The sequence below is a fragment of the Hoplias malabaricus genome, chromosome 11 (assembly GCF_029633855.1).
Source record: "Hoplias malabaricus isolate fHopMal1 chromosome 11, fHopMal1.hap1, whole genome shotgun sequence".
NCBI lineage: Eukaryota > Metazoa > Chordata > Actinopteri > Characiformes > Erythrinidae > Hoplias > Hoplias malabaricus.
Genome location: NC_089810.1, coordinates 19,676,163 through 19,696,105, shown reverse-complemented (window position 1 = coordinate 19,696,105; position 19,943 = coordinate 19,676,163). Strand labels below are relative to the sequence as shown.

Genomic DNA, 19,943 nt, shown 5'->3' with positions numbered 1-19,943 from the left:
TCATTAATTTATGTACACAGATTACATACGAGATAAACCCACTTACAGCTCTACAAAAGCAACAACACCAGAAAAGAACAAATCCCCCAATACACAAAACAAATGTGATAATTACCTGTCTAATAGAAAAACAGTAACCTTTGCATCAAGTCCAGGCCTTTCTGTGCCCTCGGGTTCCTCCAGTGGTGGATATTTCATATGTTTTGTGTTTTGATTAATCTGTTTTTGTTGTTTTCTTCTCCAAGGAAAATTGTGGCTATTGTTTATGGTTTTATATTGATTTGATGTGTTTTGAATTACATGAAAGGTCCAGGAGGAACAGTTGTTTGCTGCTCTGTGGGATTTATGATCACTGCAGGGGTTCCGGGGATCATTTGGGGTTTATGGCCTCTGTCTCTGCCAGGGTCCTGGAGTCCACGAGGATAATGCATGGTCAGTGCATAGTCAATGTGTGGATCCTAAGTATGGGATCTATGGTAACTTTATGGATAATTCATATATTATTTACATTACTGTAATACAAACCTTTTTTCTGAATAATGTTCCCAAATCTGGAGAACTGAGGTGGGGACCGCTGAAGAAATAGACATGGACAACAGAGTTCTCTGGGTATATAGTAATTGCTCTGTAGGGATTGGAGTGCACCGAGCTGTGGGTTTATTCATACTCTCCTTGTGCTCTTAGCTATTGGCCACTGGGCATTGCCTGCCACTATTCTGCTGCTGAATTATACAGGATTATAATGGGTGGGCTGAGGTAGCATTGGTACAAGCTAGTCTGAAAATAAACTCTGCTCTAGTGCCTGACTTCAGTATTAACAGCAGGTTCATGCAAATTGTTGCACAAGATATGCTGAAAATAAGGCGTTTAGATGAACCATGTCTGGTGATTTGGATAATGGGATTATATTACCATATCTGGATACAGATACAGAAAAAGGAACGAGTATCTGGCAAGTGATACTGCTGTCAAGGGATATATATGTGTATTCATGTTTATATATGTGTCTAGGATAATATGGCTATTAATTATTATTTAGCTCTGAGTAACTTTTCTATTTCATTCCAGTGTGAACTAAATCTTGACAGTTTTTGTCATTCTGGAGAGCATAAGCCACTGTAGTAATTTACATAATGTGAACAAATTAGCATTCCTAAATATTCATCAAGTGCTGAAGAAATGCGATAGGTAACTTTTCCTGTTATCATTCAGGTGAATTGGCTTGATTTGTTAATTTGTGTAATTTTCTACATATTAGAAGAATGTCAGTGCCTGGTGTCAGCTTAGTAATTTGGACAGTGTGATTAAATTTTCATTTCCTGGATTTTACATCAAGTTCCCAGAGTAAGAGATCTGTATCTGTTTCCATTATAAATGATCTAGTAATATCTACTTGCCGTGATTTTGTAGAGCGTGTCGTTAGAATACAAATCCTTAATGTCACTTTGCACATTTAAAGTAACACAAAATTAACATTAATAGATTTAAAGTCTTATATCTGCCCCAATAAACTGTAGCATTTTCTGTTATTTTCAAGAGGAATTGGTTAAATGTTGTGTATTGTGTCATGAAAGTCATGATCTGGATTACGTGAGGGACACAGCCTGTATGAGGGACTAGTGCATCACAGGGTATCACATATTCACAGTAACTCACACATTCAAATTTAGCAGTTAGCATTTCTGGATTTTACAGGTGCTTATCAAAAGAGATGGGCATATGTTTGTTCCCATGAACTGGCTAAGAATAAAAAGGGGGGTGTGCCACTCTTACCATATATGTTTGATAACCGTATGGGATTTGAATTGTTGGATTTTATAAAACTAGGCCAAATAATAGACTTACAGTAAAATGTAGGTTGTGTTCTGTTTCGTACAGATTTTTTTTTTCCTGAGAAGCCTTTTTTAGTCAAATCAACAGGCCAAATTTAGTAGGGTTATTTTTTAATTGAGCATTTTATATGGTGCAAAGACATAACGTCACGCTAGTGTTAGAATAATATGGTTGACTTAGTATTCCTGGATAATTCAAGTACTGAAAAAAGATGTGTATTTCATTGCACTCAAACTGACTTAATGTGGAAACGTTTCCATTTTGGAGAACTTATTGGCAGAATGTAGGTGGTACACCGTTAGGATAATGTCGTTAAATTGGCGTTACTTTATTTTAGAGCAAAGACAAAAAGAAAGGGACGTGTAATTGTTTCATTGCCGTCAAGTGAAGTAGCAAAATGGAGATTTATATGAGTGTAGTGTCAGAATATGAGTGTCTTGGGTTTTGTATAATGTGGTTACATGAGCATTCCTGGATTATACAGTATGTACCAAGAGAAAAGGTGACGAGGCGAAATTTAGACCTTTTTACTATTCGTAAAAGGATAGTAATTCGCATATTCGTAAAATGTCAGTGCTTAAAGTCACTCTAGTGATTTGGATAATGTGTTAAAATGAGGAAATCTAGATTCCAGAGAGAAAGGGCAGGGTAACTGTTACACTGCACTCGAGTGAAGTGTCTTGTGGGGAAGCGTGTGAGTGAAGTCACGGCGGTGAGAGCCTGAGAGGACACAGTGCAGTTCACACCGGCGCCGTTAACGCTAATGAAACTCACTCGTCCTCCAGCACAGAGCTGGGAAAGGTGCACCACAAGGCTGTCACACACGGAGAAAGCGAGAAAGACTCGCAGGGGCACAGAAGCGGATTTGAACGCGCTGAAAGCCGATGAGAAAACAGGATACATGAGAGGGGGTCGTCAGAAGACAGAGCTGTGGTGAAAAGCGACAGGCGACTTGCCGCACTTTTCATCTCTATTTGGTTCCAGTTAGTCTTGTGAAAATGGAGGTTTTCTGCAGCACGAATTCCTCAGCAGGTCTCCGTCACGTCCAGCAGCGTTAGACATGGACGGCTGACACTTTCAACAGCCGGCAGTTTTCCCTCAGAGAGAAATGGGGGCTTATAGGTTGTTTTTTGCAGTTTTGCAGAGGAATAAGGCGACAGTCAACTCTCAGAGGAACCGTCAATGTAGATAACTTTTTACACAATGGATTCAACTAGTTTGAGGGAGTGTTTTTTGCTCTGGGACTCAGTTTTACTTCACGATATTGACCGTTACATTTCGCGCCCTTTCTGAGGACTTTTTTACGGAGCATTCTCCTACTTGCTCCTCCTTATCCCTTCTATAGTCTATACAATTTCTTTTTTCTTTCTCTATACTGTCCCCTTTTTTCTCTCTTTCTGGTTTGAGAGCTGAGCCCATCCCGCTGGTTCTTATGGGAATTAAACACTCCTCCCGCTGCTTGCTCCTCAGGAGGAAGATGGCGGACCCGGAGAACGCTGAGGTGAGTGTAGTCTGTCAGATTACACACAGAAACTGACAGATTAATGCTCGTCCTGCTCTTATGCGAGCAGTGTACAGGTAAATATTTCTTACACAGGTAAAGAGTTAACTTCTTTTCTCTTCAGTGAGAACAAAACAGTGTGAAAAACAGCAGAGGAGAACAGAACAACTTTATTAGGAGCACAAAATACTTCTAGTACCGTATTCCAAAGAGTGTTTACTGTGGTGTTCAGCAGACAGCTACCAATGTTTTTTTTTTTTTGGTTCTGGGAATGAGTGTCAACATAAATTAACATGACAAGTCATTTTTTCACGCTTTGTGTTGACCTGAACTCAAGGTGTAGTGAAGGTCCCTGTAAAGTAGAGCTCATAGTGGAGTGTAGGGTAACATGGGAGGTACATCCTGCCAAAATCAAATTCAGAAATGATAACAATAAAATGAAAATGCAAATACATTTTTGCCATTTCTTTTTTTTTGTGTGTGTGCACATACCATGACAAGATTAAAAATTAAATAAAATACTTCATATTATTTTATATAATATAATTTAAATTTACACTCAAGCATGGGTCAGAGCATTTTTAATGGGTCAGCACTGTCCATAGTGGTAAAGCTAATCTACATCCCTGAGTAGAGTATGTAATGTAGACCCCTTAGAAGAATGTGCTTAAATAGATGCCAGATCAAAGTGTGGTAAAGTAAAACACTGTATAGAGTGATTGGTAAAGTGCATTCCTTTGCAGATTGTTTGGTAAAGTAGCTTCATCATTTGTATGGCAAATGAGATCCCTGAGCAGAATGTGTGGTAGATCCCTGAAAAGAGTGTGTGGTAAAGAAAAGCTCTCAGTGGAATGTATGATAAAGTAAAGCCCTTAATGTAATATGTGGTAAAGTAGCTCACTGAGCAATAGTGTGATAAAGATCTGACTGAAGTGTTCTCAGTGAGGTCATGTGTGTGGTGAAGTGGAGCCAGAGAAGAGTCTTTTCTGTGTTCCACTAGACTGAGGTGAGGTTGAGCTCAAAGCAGAGTGTGTCGTGAGAATGTGTCCTGTGTCTCTGTAGGGTGTTTTTGTGTTTGCTAATATAAAGTCCTGAATGTGTGGGAAGGCTGTAGGAAAATTCTGTGTTGCAGCACAGCCCTTAAGCAGAGTGTGTCCTGTATTTCAGTAGTGTGTGTGAGTGCCAAAGTAATGCCTTGAGCAGAAGCGCTGGCCATGGTACTGCACATGAGCTCTAGCAAGCTCAGCACAACACACAACCTTAAGCTGGAACCTTAAGCTTCCAAACCAGTAATCTTTAATATCAGTCATTTTATACTCTCCTATTTCTTTAAAGTTGTAGTTCTAAAGCTGTTTCTCAGTAGATTTTAACAGAAAATCTAATGAACAATTTCAGTAGGGCACCATTAATGTATTATGTTCCTCTCATTTAGCATTTAGAGCATTGAAGGTCTTATGTGGTTACCTCAGATTTGGCATTTTCCTTATTCTTTCTTCAGGCGTTAAGCAAAATATGCCTAAAATGAGAATATGTTTCTTAATCAATCAATCAATATTTTTTTTTTCACAAATGTAACAAAACCACAAGGAATGCTGGGTAGCTTCTCTCCCTTCATTACAAAAAGTGTCCCCATGCCAAGAGTGCAGTGAAGGAAGGTTGCCTTTCTGGGCTGGTGCATCACTAAAGACTGCCCCATTATGTAGGATCCTTTAAATGAGATAAGAGCTGCACTCCTTTGTTTCAGCTGACCCTTCAAGACATTTAGTTATCTACAGTATTTCAGTCAAAGCAAGCAGATGATTGAAATTCCTTTAGCACACAATTAATAAAATGTGATTAGATATAAGCTTAAATTTAACATGTTTAAACTTAAGATTACTATTTATGTCAATAAGGCTCAGGCCATCTTGTGGTGCCCAAGTGTTGTAGTTCTACCACAAATGCAGCCTTCACTTCTTAGAATGCTGAAGTCTACTAAAAGCATCCTATATGTGTGTGTATATATATATATATATATATGCAGCTAATTGGTTGCTAGCTCATATTTCCATATACAGTGGACCTGTAAATAAGATCTTCTCCAAAGTAACTGTTTGAGAAGATGAAAGAATTGCCACACAGCTTTTCATGACTTTGGAAGTTGATGTAGGTTTAACCTAAGTTCAGTGAGCCGTTTGCTTTTGGACATTTTTAGCCTTTGAAGAAGTCAAGCTTGGAGGTATTTGCAATCTCACTGCGTTTGTGGTTTCAGAATTGAGAAAGTTTCCTCAACTGAGAAATGAACACATCTCACTGGATATTAAGTGCACAGTGGTGTAAAAGATTTAATTTAAATGTATTTGAGTACTCCCAAAGAATTTGGAATCTAAAGCCCAACTGCCTACCTAGTGCCTGACCCCTGAAAATATTGCCAGAAATAGCTGCAAGATCAAGAGAGGCTGAAGGCTACTCTGCTTAGTCCCCTCTCTCATTCAAGTAGACTTTCAGTGGACTCATGGAGAGAGACAGAGAGAGAGAGAGAGAGAATAAGGAGAAATGGAAATAAGGTTAAGACATTTATGTAAGATATCTCAGATGTGTACTTTGAGCAAATAGATCTTATTATAGGGTTTACTTTCTGACTCAACTCCATAGAGAATGTAGATGAGGAAAACTGAGACTTTTTAATAATATAAAGTATTCTTTTCTTTTTGAGGTGAAATGTAATGCATATTAAATCTCCTGAGCTCTGCAGCACCATATAGAACTAGTTCAGCATTAGTGCAGCTTCAGCTGCATCCAACATCTAAGACTGAACTTTGGATGTGTTTGTGGGAAGCATGGACAGATATTTTTGCAGACATCTGTTAAAACCTGAATGTAAGCCTCTGAAAAACCTGAAGTTTTAAAAAGGCAATGGGTGAATACAAGATTTTATGGGATTTTGGCTTTGTGTTTTAAAAAGAACATGTTTTGACTGTAAATTAAATAATGAAAGGGTGTGTCTGATGTTCTCTTTGCAAAATACTGTAGGTGGAGAAAACAATGTTTGCTTACTTCCATGGGACAGCTTTGCAACCGTTGAGGGGTTGTACGTGACATGTATATGGAGTAAAAATAGAATGTGAAATGAGATTTGTTAGTTGGCTGGAGGGGAAAGGACATTTGCTCTCCACCCCTCCCTCTGTTAGATGCTATCTTGACACCTTGATGTCTCTTGATGCAGCTGCTTTTCCTGCTGCTGACACTCATTATCTTAAATCCTCCGGCTGTGGGGCTGTACACACAAACGCATGCGCACGCACATACATGGTGGCCACATGGCCATACACACACACACACCAACACTAACTTCCACCCACCTGCCTCTACACACATACACCCACACATTCACCCACGCACACGCACAGTAGAATCTCCTGCTGCTATTAGATAACTTATGAAAGATGCTTGTCAGAGTGTTCTTTTCATCATCATCAGATGCCTGGCAGTTTACAGCAAGCAGTTCTGCTATGCAACACGGAGCTCAAGCTGTGAAGGACAGCGTATGCTAGCACTTTTTCTGTGGTATAGATTCATCATACATGCCCAAGCTTCAGCAATAAGAAATGACACTTTGAGGGAAAAAATCCTACAGGAAAATGCACTGAGGCTGTGAATACATGATTCAAGTGTCAGATTTATATTTATATATATATGCATTATGATAAAAAATACAACTGCTTATAAAACATGTACAGGGACTTCTTTTGTTCATTATAAACTCTATTTTTCCAAAAGTTTGTAGACACCTTATTGAATAATTTCTCCTACATTAAAGTGTATCCTTTGCTGTCTGTAGTTTGTAAAATATCTAGGAAAACATTGGCAATGGATTAGGATGCTCTAGGACAGCCACATGTGAGCCTGTGCTGTTTTACTACATCTTGTTGTTCGGTTGTATTAGATGTGTTCATTTGAGAATAAGAGGCTGACTGTAGCTCCTTTCACCAGGTGCTTCCTTGTGAAAAATTATGAAAAATTGGCTTTTTCAGTGCTTTTAGTGGTTTTCAGATCTGGAGCCTACAAACCCACACAATAAAACCACTCAGTCAGTTTGTTTTCTGGGTTTTGTCTAAATCAGAAACCATGGGATGAAATGAGTCGTTCTGATTTGTGCTGAGTCTCCCTTGTCTGAGTCTCCCTTATCACAGTCATGTGAGAGCAGAAAAATCATGTTCAATTGAGTAAATCAGACAAAACAAGCACAGAGAAATGACAAAATATGGTGAAAAGGGAGAAAACATTGATCAAAGCGAAACCAGGCCAAGAACCAGAGCTTCTGCTCACTCTATTCTCACTGCTGAGCACTGGGGATGGGGAAATCAGTGGCTTATTCTCAATTAAAGTAACAGGTGCTGTTGTGGTTTGACGGGGAGAATGGTGCTGTGTGGTTTGATCCATGTGGAATTTGCAACAAAGCGTTACAGACTTTAAGACCCTCAGGGAACTGTGTTAACCCTTTGGAAACGGGTGTAATTTGTCCCTTTGAAGATTAGGAATGGGAATTGAAGTTAAGAGTACATGCATCATAGGAACAGGTACTTATGAACTCCTGCAGAACAGCTACATAATGTAGTACATGACAAGCTTGTCTGCTGTAATCAGCTGTATTATCACAGTGAGAGAGCAGAGTCTGTCTCTCTCACTCTCCAGGAATATGTGTTAATCTGAGCCACAGAGACTGTCCGTATGTTTTTCTCCTTTGACCAGCTGCTTTCTTTGTAACCTCGTTCACCTTCTTGTTAGTGTACCTCTCCTGAAACTCCACACAGTCCTGATTCTTCTGCCTTGCACCTGATATCTGTGTGTTACAAGCTTTAGGTGATTTTTCTTCTTGAAAAATAACGTTTTTTTTGTCCCTTTCTATCAGCCAGTTCCTTTCTGTGGATATTGTTAAAAAGATATGTTCATATGGCTCCAATGTTCATGCCATACAGATAAAACCTTACAGTAATACATAAGGCTTACAACCCCACTCTTTACTATATGCATCTGTAGCAGTTGTACATGCACATGGAAGTTATTTTTTTAAGAACAGTAGTTTTTGCCATGCCCTACAATTAATTACACATTTATTCGTCTTTTATGGCTCCTGTTCCATGGTTCCATTTGATCTGTTGTTTTGTCTCTGTTATTCTACTTGATATATTTAATATTTAATATATATAAAAAATAGATTAACTTTTTATGTGTGAAATAAAGACATTCTGACATTGATCTTTTTTCTTCTGTTTACAAGAGAGACCATCGATTTTGATGGGTATTGAATATTAAAAGAGTGAAGAAAACGTTATTTAGGACATTATATCTGGGGCACTAAAGACACCTTTAGTGTGTTCCAGTAAATATGGACTGAACAGTGCAGTAATCCCCGCCCCCTTTTCTCTCTGCCTTTCGCTTTTCCATTCTCATCCCTTTTTTGACTCTAACAGCAGCAGCCCCTGAGTGCGGCCCAGTCTCAGTCAGTGCAGCCGTCTCCTCTTCCTAAACCAGTGCCCTCAGTCCATCATGCTCCACGGCCCTCACATGTCTCACACACGCCACACACACCCCATGCAGCAAGCCTACCTAGCTGCCCCGGACGTGGCAAGATGGCCAAGTTTCTCAACCCTGAAGAGATGACCTCCAGAGACTATTACTTTGACTCCTACGCCCACTTTGGCATCCATGAGGTAAGACAAGTTATCAAACAAAGATGAACTTCACTTCACTAGGTGGTTAAGCTTGGGTTAATGGATGATGTTACCGTGGCAACGTCAGAAGGCATGAGGGACAATGTTACTTTTGTTTTGAGAAAATGCCAAGGGTTCTTAAATTATTTGAGGTTTGAACTTAAGTGGGTGATGTCCTGTGATGGACAATGTGTTCCATTGTGGGTCCACTGTGCCCCTGAACAGGATGAAGCAGTTAGAGAAAAATGAATGTACTAAAAGTCTACAGGAATGTCTATAAAAGCAAATGTGAAAAAGAATATGACCCAACTCTAACTGGACACCTCGATCCTGACAAGATTAACATAATGCAGATGAATACAGAGAAGGAGAATTAAAGAATGGCAGTCACAGAGGGGGAGGGAATGGGGTCATTGGGTTTGAAGGTGGGTGTGAGCTCTGGGATTCAGCCGAGATCTATCTGAGATGAATTTTGTTCAGTCTCATTTTTAGTATATAGGTCAGGTGTTTTTTTCCCTATCCCCTTTATCTCATTTCCTCAATGTGAACATGAGCTTTTTATAACACAGGGAGAGAAAGCAACAGTAAAGATCTGAAGGGACAGTATTATAGCAACAGTTTTGCTCATTCTTCAAGGTTTGAAACCTGTCTGAGAGATAGTGTATAATGGCTTACAAATATAAAATCAGATATATGTCTGCATTTCATATATTTTGGCCAATTATAATAGAAAATTGTAGACCATGAAAAGTTCAGTCAATGTAACAGGAAGCTGGCCTTTTCAGATCACATTAAATGGAGTTATGAGGTTAAATGTCAGCAACAATATGCTGCTGCTGTGTTGAATTACTATAAAACGTATCACCTTCATTTTGTTCTTTTTGCTTCTCTAGTCTTGTTGCATGGGATTGATTACTATCTCCACTGTGTCACATTGTAGGAGATGCTGAAGGACGAGGTGAGGACGCTGACCTATAGGAACTCCATGTACCATAACAAACATGTCTTCAAGGACAAAATTGTGCTGGACGTGGGGAGTGGCACTGGCATCCTCTCCATGTTTGCTGCCAAGGCTGGAGCCAAGCACGTGTACGGGGTAAGAAGGCTAGCCCACCTCCGTCTGCCTGGTGCTCAACAGAACTGTTCTGTTCCCAAAATAACATTACGCATGGCTGTTCTGCTCTGGAGAATGAGTGCTGAAATCTCCAGCTTTGTGGTTTCTGTAGTTTAAAGGCAGGGTTTTCACTTCATTCCTGTAAGTTAGTTTTGTATTTTTTTTTTAAATCACATTTCCATCTCCCCCTACTCCTGTGTGTATTGTCCCTCAGTGGGCACTGCTGTGGTTGTTAGAGTTGATGAACAAGAAATGATTAGTTTTGATACTGTAATGGTGCTCACACTATTTTGAGGAAGGAGTAATTGGCACTTGGGAGGTTCTGACTGACACACACAGGGCTGATTTTCATGTCATGTTCATTATATTCACTGTATTTACAAGCAGGACTTTAAAGGAATGGGCAATGATGTATAAAGAGAAACCTATCCTGTCCAATGGCACTGCTACCTGTTGTTGTGATTATGTTACAACATAAAACCCAGATGGGTGGCACGGTGGTGCAGCAGGTAGTGTCGCAGTCACACACCTCCAGTCCCGCTCCGGGTGACTGTCTGTGAGGAGTTGGTGTGTTCTCCCCGTGTCCGTGTGGGTTTCCTCTGGGTGCTCCTGTTTCCTCCCACAGTCCAAAAACACACGTTGGTAGGTGGATTGGTGGCTCAAGTGTCCGTAGGTGGGAATGTGTGTGTGTGTGTGTTGCCCTGTGAAGGACTGGCGCCCCCTCCAGGGTGTGTTCCTGCCTTGTGCCCAATGATTCCAGGTAGGCTCTGGACCCACTGTGACCCTGAACTGGATAAGCAGTTACAGATAATGAATGGATAAAACCCAATGAAAACTGTATGATTACCATCTTTTTAAATGTCATGATATAATAATATATATATATATCTATATATATATAATATAATATAGCAACGTGCTAGGTGACATGTTAAAGTACTACAGTCATTAAGATTGACAAAAAATGAACAATAGTTTTTAACTTTAACAGTATTATATTAATTATTAATTATTATTAATTATTTTGAAATAACCGAGTGTTAAAAAAAACACCAAAATAAGGGATGTATTGTCGTTTGGCCACCTGAAAATTACCGGTCAAGGACTATACTGAATCATTGGCTAAAAGAGGAGAAACTGACAGCGTCGATCAAAACTAAAAACCACTGTTTAAAAACACTCTTCCGCAGGTCAGCAGAAACACGTTTAGAGATTCAGCAGCATGGCAATGTCACTACAAAAATGTTAGATTGCTGATATAATAACTGTTAATTTGAAGGATCAAGGGAAGCAATGACTAAAACATTCTCAAAGAGATGCTAGGTCGAATTTTTTTTGTTACGTTCAGAGCTGTGCAGTTGGGTGTAGCCCTATCCTGGTCAGGTTTTGTTTTATTCTTTCTCACTTTACTGTCTTTCTACCAGCGTCAGCTGATCTGTCACGGGCCACATGGTGACAGGCAACACCATGGGACACGCCGCAATGCACCATGGTTGCTTCTAAAGCCCCATCATCCAGGCATGGCCAATCCTGTGTTCAGCTGACAAAACAAGAAGTCTTGTGGTCAAGTCCAATCAATGGCCTCTGCAATCAGCTGGCCCTGGTAGAAAGACAGTAAAGAGAGAAAGAACAAAACAGAACCTGGCCAGGATAGGGCTACACACATCTGCACCACTCTGGACATAACACGTTACAATACATACTCCTAGTTAGTATGTGTGTTGTGCCTTTGTGGGTGTGCGTCTAGCCACGTGTTCCTGACACCTCCAGTTTTCATTAGGTGCGTATGAGCAGTGGCATTGTTTTTTGGGGCTGTGCCATGTGTAAGCTCTAGCCGACTCTATCTGATTTGCACTCTGCTGCGGTGATGCAGTTCTGCAGGTAATCAGCATTCCCTCGAAAGGCCTCAGTAGAGCTAAATGCCAAAGAGCTCAGTGTGTGGGGCCACCACGCTTTCTCTCACTATAATGCCTGCATTGCTCGACTAAATACAGCCTGGGCCGATGGCCCACTCTGATTTGTGATACTGCCTTATTCAAGTCAAATGCAGAAATGACTGTTACTGAGATATAACATTGCCATAATCACTGTCTCATCAAGACCTGTTCACACTATTGAACCATCTGTAATGGATGGTGCACAGCCAGTCATTAATCCCACAACCGCTTCATCAGCATTTTATATAACAGGAAAATTGAGAAGGTGAATGCATGACTATGTATGTGTGTGCTTGTGTGTGTGTGTGTGTGTGTGTAAGTGAGAGAGAGAGACAGCGAGACAGTCAGGGAACAGAAAATCGGAAAGGGTGAAACAAGAGAAACAGAAGAGAGGGGAAGAGGAAGAGTGTAAAATGGACAGAAAAATGAAAAGTGGATAGAGAATAGGTAGGAAGAGACTAGGGCAAAAAGAAACTAATTTTAACAAGCATTTATCGCTCAATCATATATATATATATATATAAACAGTGCTGTGTCTTTCATGATCATGTCACTCAGTTAAGACCCCAGCGTGCCAGTGCTTTGCTTTGATCATGTATATCAAACCCTTCTTGTCTTTAGTGAGGGGAAATGTGCTGACAGAGGCAGCAGCTGATTATAGTTCAGGTGTCCTCCAGTGAAATCAGCCTGCATTACTCTCTTCTCTGAGAGCAATGCGAGAGCAGCCCACATGCGCTGAGGATTTCACGAGGGAGAAGAGCTGTCTAGCTGTGTGTGGAAAACACAAGGTTGATGGGGACGGCTGTGGACACTAACGAAGTCTCACTGAAACACAAGGGAAATAGAGAGAGAACGAAGGAGAGGCAGAGAGAACAGCTGCCTGGGAATCAGTAGCTTATATACGAGAAAAATCCTGACACACACTGAATCTGAATCTCTCTCTCTCTCTCTCTCTCTCTCTGTCTCTCTCTCTCACTTTCTTTCTTTAGGAATAGAGCAGTGTGAAAAACTCTAGGGAACCTAAAACTGTGATTGTTTTCTAATTAGGTTAAGATGACTCTTTTGGGTACACAGTATGCAAGTACGAATAAGGACAATGGATGACCTTGCCGTGTCTTCGTGTTTAAGGCTAAAAATAATTTTTAAAAGTTTACAAAGATTCTAGCAAATTCTGTGTTAGATTTAGACATGTAGACACTGAAAGGTCATCTATTGCCCAAATTTGTACTTGCTTATTGCCACCTTGCTGCTCTCTCAGAATGACATTATATATATCAGGATAGTAATATATGATAGCTCAGGTGCAGCATTCTCTTTTGCACTTTTCCTTGCAATGTGCTTGAACCCAGACCCAGATTTGACCCTAGGCAGTGTTAAATGCAGAGGTGAGTGCCCATGGCCCATTCTATGAACAGAGTGGGACTTGGCAATTGAAGTGCCATACGCAAAGAGGGACTGGAGAGTGAGGAGAGGAAACAACAATATTGTTGCCTGTTTCAGCCACTCAAACCAAGGAGTTTCTTGAGTGGCTGTATTTATCTCTGTCACAGTGACATTTCCCAGCTGAGGGAGAATGAATGGAGAATGGAGGAGAAAATGAATTAGTAATTATGAAGGGGACTGCACAGTTTGGAGCAAAAACTTTTAAAGTTTAAATTTTTCTTTTGCTTTTAAAGGAGCAATCTGTAATACTGACACCAAGCATTTAAAATAGGTCGATAATGCAGGTTCTCTTCCCCTGTCCTTGACATGAAGCTCAACGAGGTTTCCAGTTTGAGGAAAATCAAACCTACACAAACGAGTGCAGCAAGAGTTTTAAGACTTTGATTATATATATATATATATATATATATATATATATATATAATCAATTATACACCTTAAAACTAACTATTAAACTATGGAGTTTAACATTTAGTCTATAGGCATCTGTACTTCTGTATTTTTATTTGGAAATCACTTGCTGTTACCTGTTCAGGACAAAATTAGCCCAATCTGGATTTTTCTTAAAGTCTTGCTGCTTTTAAACTGCTGCCATTTTTCAAATACATGACCAGGAATTTCTTTCATTTTATGCCTCTGGTCATGGAGATTTTTAGAAGTGCACTGAGGCTTTTTAAGTCTCATAAAATCTAACATTATCTCTGTCTAAGTGAGTCGCAGGCAGGGAGAGGTTGCATGATGGTACTCAGCTTCCCCCAATCAGGGCTTACATGGACGATATGACGACCCTGACGATTACTGTGCCTTGCACACTTCGGTTGCTGAGGAAGTTAAATGCTAATCTAATTGTTAGCTAGGCTGAAAGTTAAACCAAGCAAGTCTAGAAGTCTGTCGATCGTCAAAGAATACTTGTACAGGAACATTTTTGTATGGAAGGAGAGATGATTCCTACAGTACTGGAGAGACCAGTGAAGAGTTTAAGTAGATGGTATAGCGCAGCACTAAATGATACAGATCAAATAGTAGGATTAAAGGCTGAATTGTTGAAGGCCATTAATAGCATTGATAGATCATGTCTGCCAGGGAAGTTGAAATTGTGGTGTCTGCAGTTTGGCTTACTGCCTTGTATTAGGTGGGCGTTGACAGTTTATGATGTTTATGATCACAGAAGTAGAGAGGATGGAAAGGGTTATGAACAAGGCTATAAAGAAGTGACTAGGGGTGCCACAGTGTTTAAGTAGTGTGTCATGGTATGGGAGAGGGGTACTGGAATTTAGTTGAGCAATTTAAATGTGCAAAGGTGAGTTGTGAGATGATTTGGTCAGGATGGAAAGATGCAGTGATTAAAGCAGCAACACCAGTCACAAAAGCAGGAAGGAAATGGAACCCATGAGTGGCAGTGCAGGTAGCCAGGAGCTCATTAAAACTAAGGGATGTGATTGGCCAAGTGCAATGCAGAAGAGTGGCTCTTGGGTCAGGTGATTCGTGGAAAGCGTTTAGTAAGGCCACATAACCAGAGAGAAGGCAAAAGTTGACTAGATATATTTGCGATCAGGAAGAGGAGGCACGGTGTGCAACAGCAGCGTCACAGGCAAAACAAGGCTGGGAGATTGTTTAGAAGTGGAAAATCACTTGGCAAGAATTGTGAGTGATGGAGGCAAATCCTATTAGGTTTTTGCTCAGAGCAACTTGTGATGTCCTTCCAACTCCACAAAATCTTGGACAGTGGGTGAAAACCCTAGTTGTAGATTATGTACAGGGGTTGGCACGCTGAAGCATATTCTATCAGGTTGTAAGGTAAGTTTGTCGGAGGAGAGGTATACATGGAGACATAATCAGGTGCTAAGTGTTTTAGCATGTTTGTTGGACAGCAAACGCTTAGAAGTAAATGCATTAATGAGTGGTTGTAGTAATAATGTGATTAGGTTTGTGTGTGAGGGTGAACGTATTTGAGAGTGTACACAGACTATAAATATTGGTAGATGGGGCAAAGCACGAGATTGGAAATTGCTGGTGGACGTAGGTAAAAAAAAAACCTTCACGTCCCAGAGTACATTGCATTAACTACGCTGAGGCCAGAGTACAGGTGATGTACTCTGAAAGTAAATGGAGGTGAGGTGCGGAAACCTGGGTGGCAGGCACATGTTAGACCAGTGTTAGGGGATTTGTAGTCAAATCGGCCACATCCCTGATGGCGCAGTTCAGAAACTAAGGGCAGCTGTGACGGAACAGAAACAGCTGAAAAGTCTAGTCAGTGATTGTGGATAAGGAGAACACAGACTAGTTGGAGAAATGCCCTGTATGCTGTTGTGGTGGTTGGAGATTTAGCACATAAAGATCATATGGAACTGGTGGCACTGAGCATGTGTTACCGGTGCCAGTGGGGCTAGGTACAGCCTTAGTCACCAGGGAGGCCAGGGTGGATTTATGGTTGTTGATACGTAAGGATAAGGTAGGACTGTAAAGCTGGCTTGGAGGGGGGTGGGTTTGGGATCCCGACTTCTGATCCCGAAAACTGACGAGGGGATGTGCCTACATGATGACTCCTGTGAAGAGCTAGTGATAAAGTGGGTGGTTAGGGTACTTGCTGCTGGTAGGAAGAGAGTGGGGGGAGCCCTATATGAAGCTCTAGGATATCTTACATCTTATCTTGTGTATGATTATAATTATTGTTAGCTTTGTCCCTTCATGGCTGAAGGACACCATGTTTGTGTTTGGGTGAACCTGGCCACATGGTGGGTTTGGCCTGTAATTTGATTGGACAGAGGGTGGGATCTCAGGCCAAAGCTCTGCTTCAGAATGGAAAGCTCTCAAAAAGAATGTAATGGCTTCAGAGACACCAGTGCTTTAACTTGGCCTGTTTCTTTAACCTATAATAACACACACGGTACAGTAAATATATTACAATATATTGCTCCTTTTAAAATAATATTTATTCATACATTTATATAAAACACTTTATATTATTCAAAAATGACTTGATTACATTATATAACATGCAGGCATATGTGTGACTACTGATAGGCTGTTATTGTTCTTTTTGCTTTTATTGTTGTTTCAGATTGAATGTTCTAGTATATCGGAGTACTCTGAGAAAATCATCAAAGCCAATCACCTGGACAGTGGTAAGAGCTCAAAGAATTTCATAGAGAATATGCTATAGAATGAGATGAACTTTATCAAATGTGATGTGAAAAGAAGAGTAACACTCAGTCCGCTCAAACTCAACCCTGATATCTTTAGACTTTTTCCTGAGGATCTCATTCTCAAGTTCAGGATAGTATTCAAATTGCATAGAGACTCACAGCAACTCAAATTCATACCACTACAAAACCTGAAACAACCATGACATGCACTATTCATCTTGGCAAACAAGCATAAAATGAGAAACTGATTTGTGTGGTAATTGAGGAGATATCTAAAGACTTACATTCAACCAAGCAAGAATCCCTGTAGCAGACCAGGATGAGTGGGGAAAGGGACTAGGGGCTTCATATTTCTTGCTGACAAAGTGTTCCATTACCAGCCAAACTGAATTCAATAACTCCCCATGGAAGCTGATCAAAAGCTGAACTGCAAAAAGGACAGGGATACAGCTGATCCACACATACACACACACACACACACATCCAGTGTTTCTATGCTTTGATATATAGTTTGATGTTGTGATTAGCATAATTCACATCTAAATTACTGCTGTATGTTGCAGTTATCACCATCTTTAAAGGGAAGGTAGAGGAGACTGAGCTGCCAGTGGACCAGGTGGATATCATTATCTCAGAATGGATGGGATACTGCCTTTTCTATGAGTCTATGCTCAACACTGTCATCTATGCCAGAGACAAGTGGCTGGTCAGTATACGTATGTGTGTGGGTTGTGTATACTGCTGTGTAAATATTTCTGATCACATGTTGCTTTAGACTCCCATGCATTAGATTATTCAGCAAAAGAGAACAGAGTGTATATAACTATATCCCACCTTGGGTGAAAATATGATGTCTATAAAATTACAAGTCATCTTTAATGTTAGTACCCTTAATAAATATTAATAATTTACATGTGTCCTTTACGTCTGTCATTGTGAGCCATTTTCAGACCTATCCTTCAGTTAGATATTTATTTGGAGGTAGCACCCAATATTTTGTTGTTTTGTTCGATAGTTAATTAAGTTATTCTAGTGGTGGAATTGACCAAATCCATGACATTTCTGAGTTGTAGCGAGAAGAAAACCAGCCTGTGTCATTTTAAACACTGAACAAAATAGCAATAACTTTGAAAAAAGATCTTCTCACTTTTTCCTGTAGAATTGTCTATATTATGTGTTTTTACAAGCAACACACTTAAGCAATGCACTAATAATTTTCTTGCTGTGCATAAGACATTTATTCAGACAATTATTCAGTACTAAATACTTTATATATAAACTACATTCTTTTTACAGAAACCCGGTGGCCTGATGTTTCCAGACCGTGCCGCTCTCTATATTGTAGCCATCGAGGACAGGCAGTACAAGGACTTCAAAATCCACTGTGAGTGTGTACCCACACACACGCTCACTAGAGAAATGAGGAAGACGGAGAGAGCATTTGACACAGCTTCATTTCACAGCCACAGTGCTGCAGGCTGTGTAATGATCGATATTACAGTAGAGTCATCAAACATCGCATCTGAGCAACACTGCTCTCTAAAGCTGCTGCTCAGGGGCAGATTGCCCTCTACACTTTGTAAACACACAAACACACACACATACACACATACCCACCTTCTCATAACAGACTCCAAGTTGTAACGCCTTGTCAGTGATGGGACAAGCAGAAAATAGTAGCGTTTGGTGTTTTGTCACAAGAGAGACACAGGCCAGGAACACTGGGATAAATCACACAGGCTTTTAACAGAGAGTCTGTCCCCTGTGTAAGACAGAAAAAAAAAAGAATAAGACATACTCACTTGCACACAATATATTGTAGTGTGGACCTATAAGACATTATGCTGTACACTTTAATATAGTTTATTATATATATATATATATATATATATATATATATATTATGTACCCTCCTGGTTCATTAGTACAGGGTGAGTCAAATATTAGGAATCAATATCTTTCAGACACATTATGTTTATGCATTGATCGGTGGTGTACCTCTCATGCAATGTAAGCCATAATATAAATTATAGTGCTTTATAGATATTATTCTTTTCTTGACTTTTAACTCAGTTATACTCCTATTATACCGCAGACACCTAGGACAAAAACAGTAGTCACATTCATCACTTCTTCTGTAACTTGATTATGCATCATTTTGCCCAAATAACAACCTCATCTCCTGTCAATTCTAGCCCACTCTTCAACTAACTTTGCGCTTCATCTTAAATTAGAACAAAACCGCATTGCGGGATGACATTTGTAAGGTGTCGGTATGTGACTAATTCAGCAGACAGACTGGGATGATATGACTGACAAGCAAGATCATTAGACCTCTACACCAGGTCCAAGTCAAAAGCTGAAATGTGCACCCAATTTGTGAAGGAGTGGACTAAAATGGACAAGACCATGCAAGAGAAATTGTTGTTTAACCGTATTGGTGCTGTACAATAGACTAGGTCAGTGTGATTTGTGGATAATATGTAATTGCAATTTTTCTTACACATTTTACAAATCTGATTTAAATTGCAGTTGTTTCTATGAATGAAGGCAAAGGCATGTTTTATAACCTAGAAGACTAAGAAGATCTGGCTTTAATTTTATACATGGAATAGTAGAGCGCCATTCAGTTGTGGCTCTTGTCATGTACACAGCACAGCGTTTGGTTTCATCTGACTTGTCTTCATTCATTCATTATCTGTAACCGCTTAACCAGTTCAGGGTCGCGGTGGGTCCAGAGCCTACCTGGAATCATTGGATGCAAGGCAGGAATACACCCTGGAGGGGGCACCAGTCCTTCATAGGGCAACACACATACATTCACTCACACCTACGGACACTTTTGAGTCGCCAACGTGTGTTTTTGGACTGTGGGAGGAAACCGGAGCACCTGGAGGAAACCCACGCGGACACAGGGAGAACACACCAACTCCTCACAGACAGTCACCTGGAGCGGGAATCGAACCCACAACCTGGAGCTGGAGCTGTGTGACTTCGACACTACCTGCTGCACCACCGTGCCACCCTTGTTAGGACATTTTACTTGATAATGCCAGCTAGAATCAGAATTGTAACACATTTGATTTGAATATTATACTCTTTCAAACTTCAATTTTGATTAAAAACATCTTTCATTTCTGCTATAGACTCCAGACTCTATGGCTCACAGTTTGCTGTGTCACGTGAAAAAACAAGCAACTGAAAAGCTTTGATTGAAATACAGATTTTTCCATCATGTTTAATCACCTTTTTGTAAGCTTCATTCATTAATAAGAA

General features: G+C 40.1%; 1 protein-coding gene across 1 annotated transcript in view; it reads left to right on the top strand.

Moving 5' to 3' along the window:
• The first annotated feature begins 2,551 nt into the window (after nt 1-2,551).
• LOC136709673 (protein arginine N-methyltransferase 8-B) overlaps nt 2,552-19,943 on the top strand; it is a 30,747-nt gene continuing 13,355 nt past the window's right edge. The window contains exons 1-6 of the mRNA XM_066685087.1: nt 2,552-3,334; nt 8,788-9,027; nt 9,968-10,123; nt 16,583-16,646; nt 17,231-17,373; nt 17,964-18,051. Of these exons, the coding sequence (XP_066541184.1) occupies nt 3,266-3,334; nt 8,788-9,027; nt 9,968-10,123; nt 16,583-16,646; nt 17,231-17,373; nt 17,964-18,051 (760 nt within the window). The 5' untranslated portion in view covers nt 2,552-3,265. The remainder of the gene's footprint in view (nt 3,335-8,787; nt 9,028-9,967; nt 10,124-16,582; nt 16,647-17,230; nt 17,374-17,963; nt 18,052-19,943) is intronic.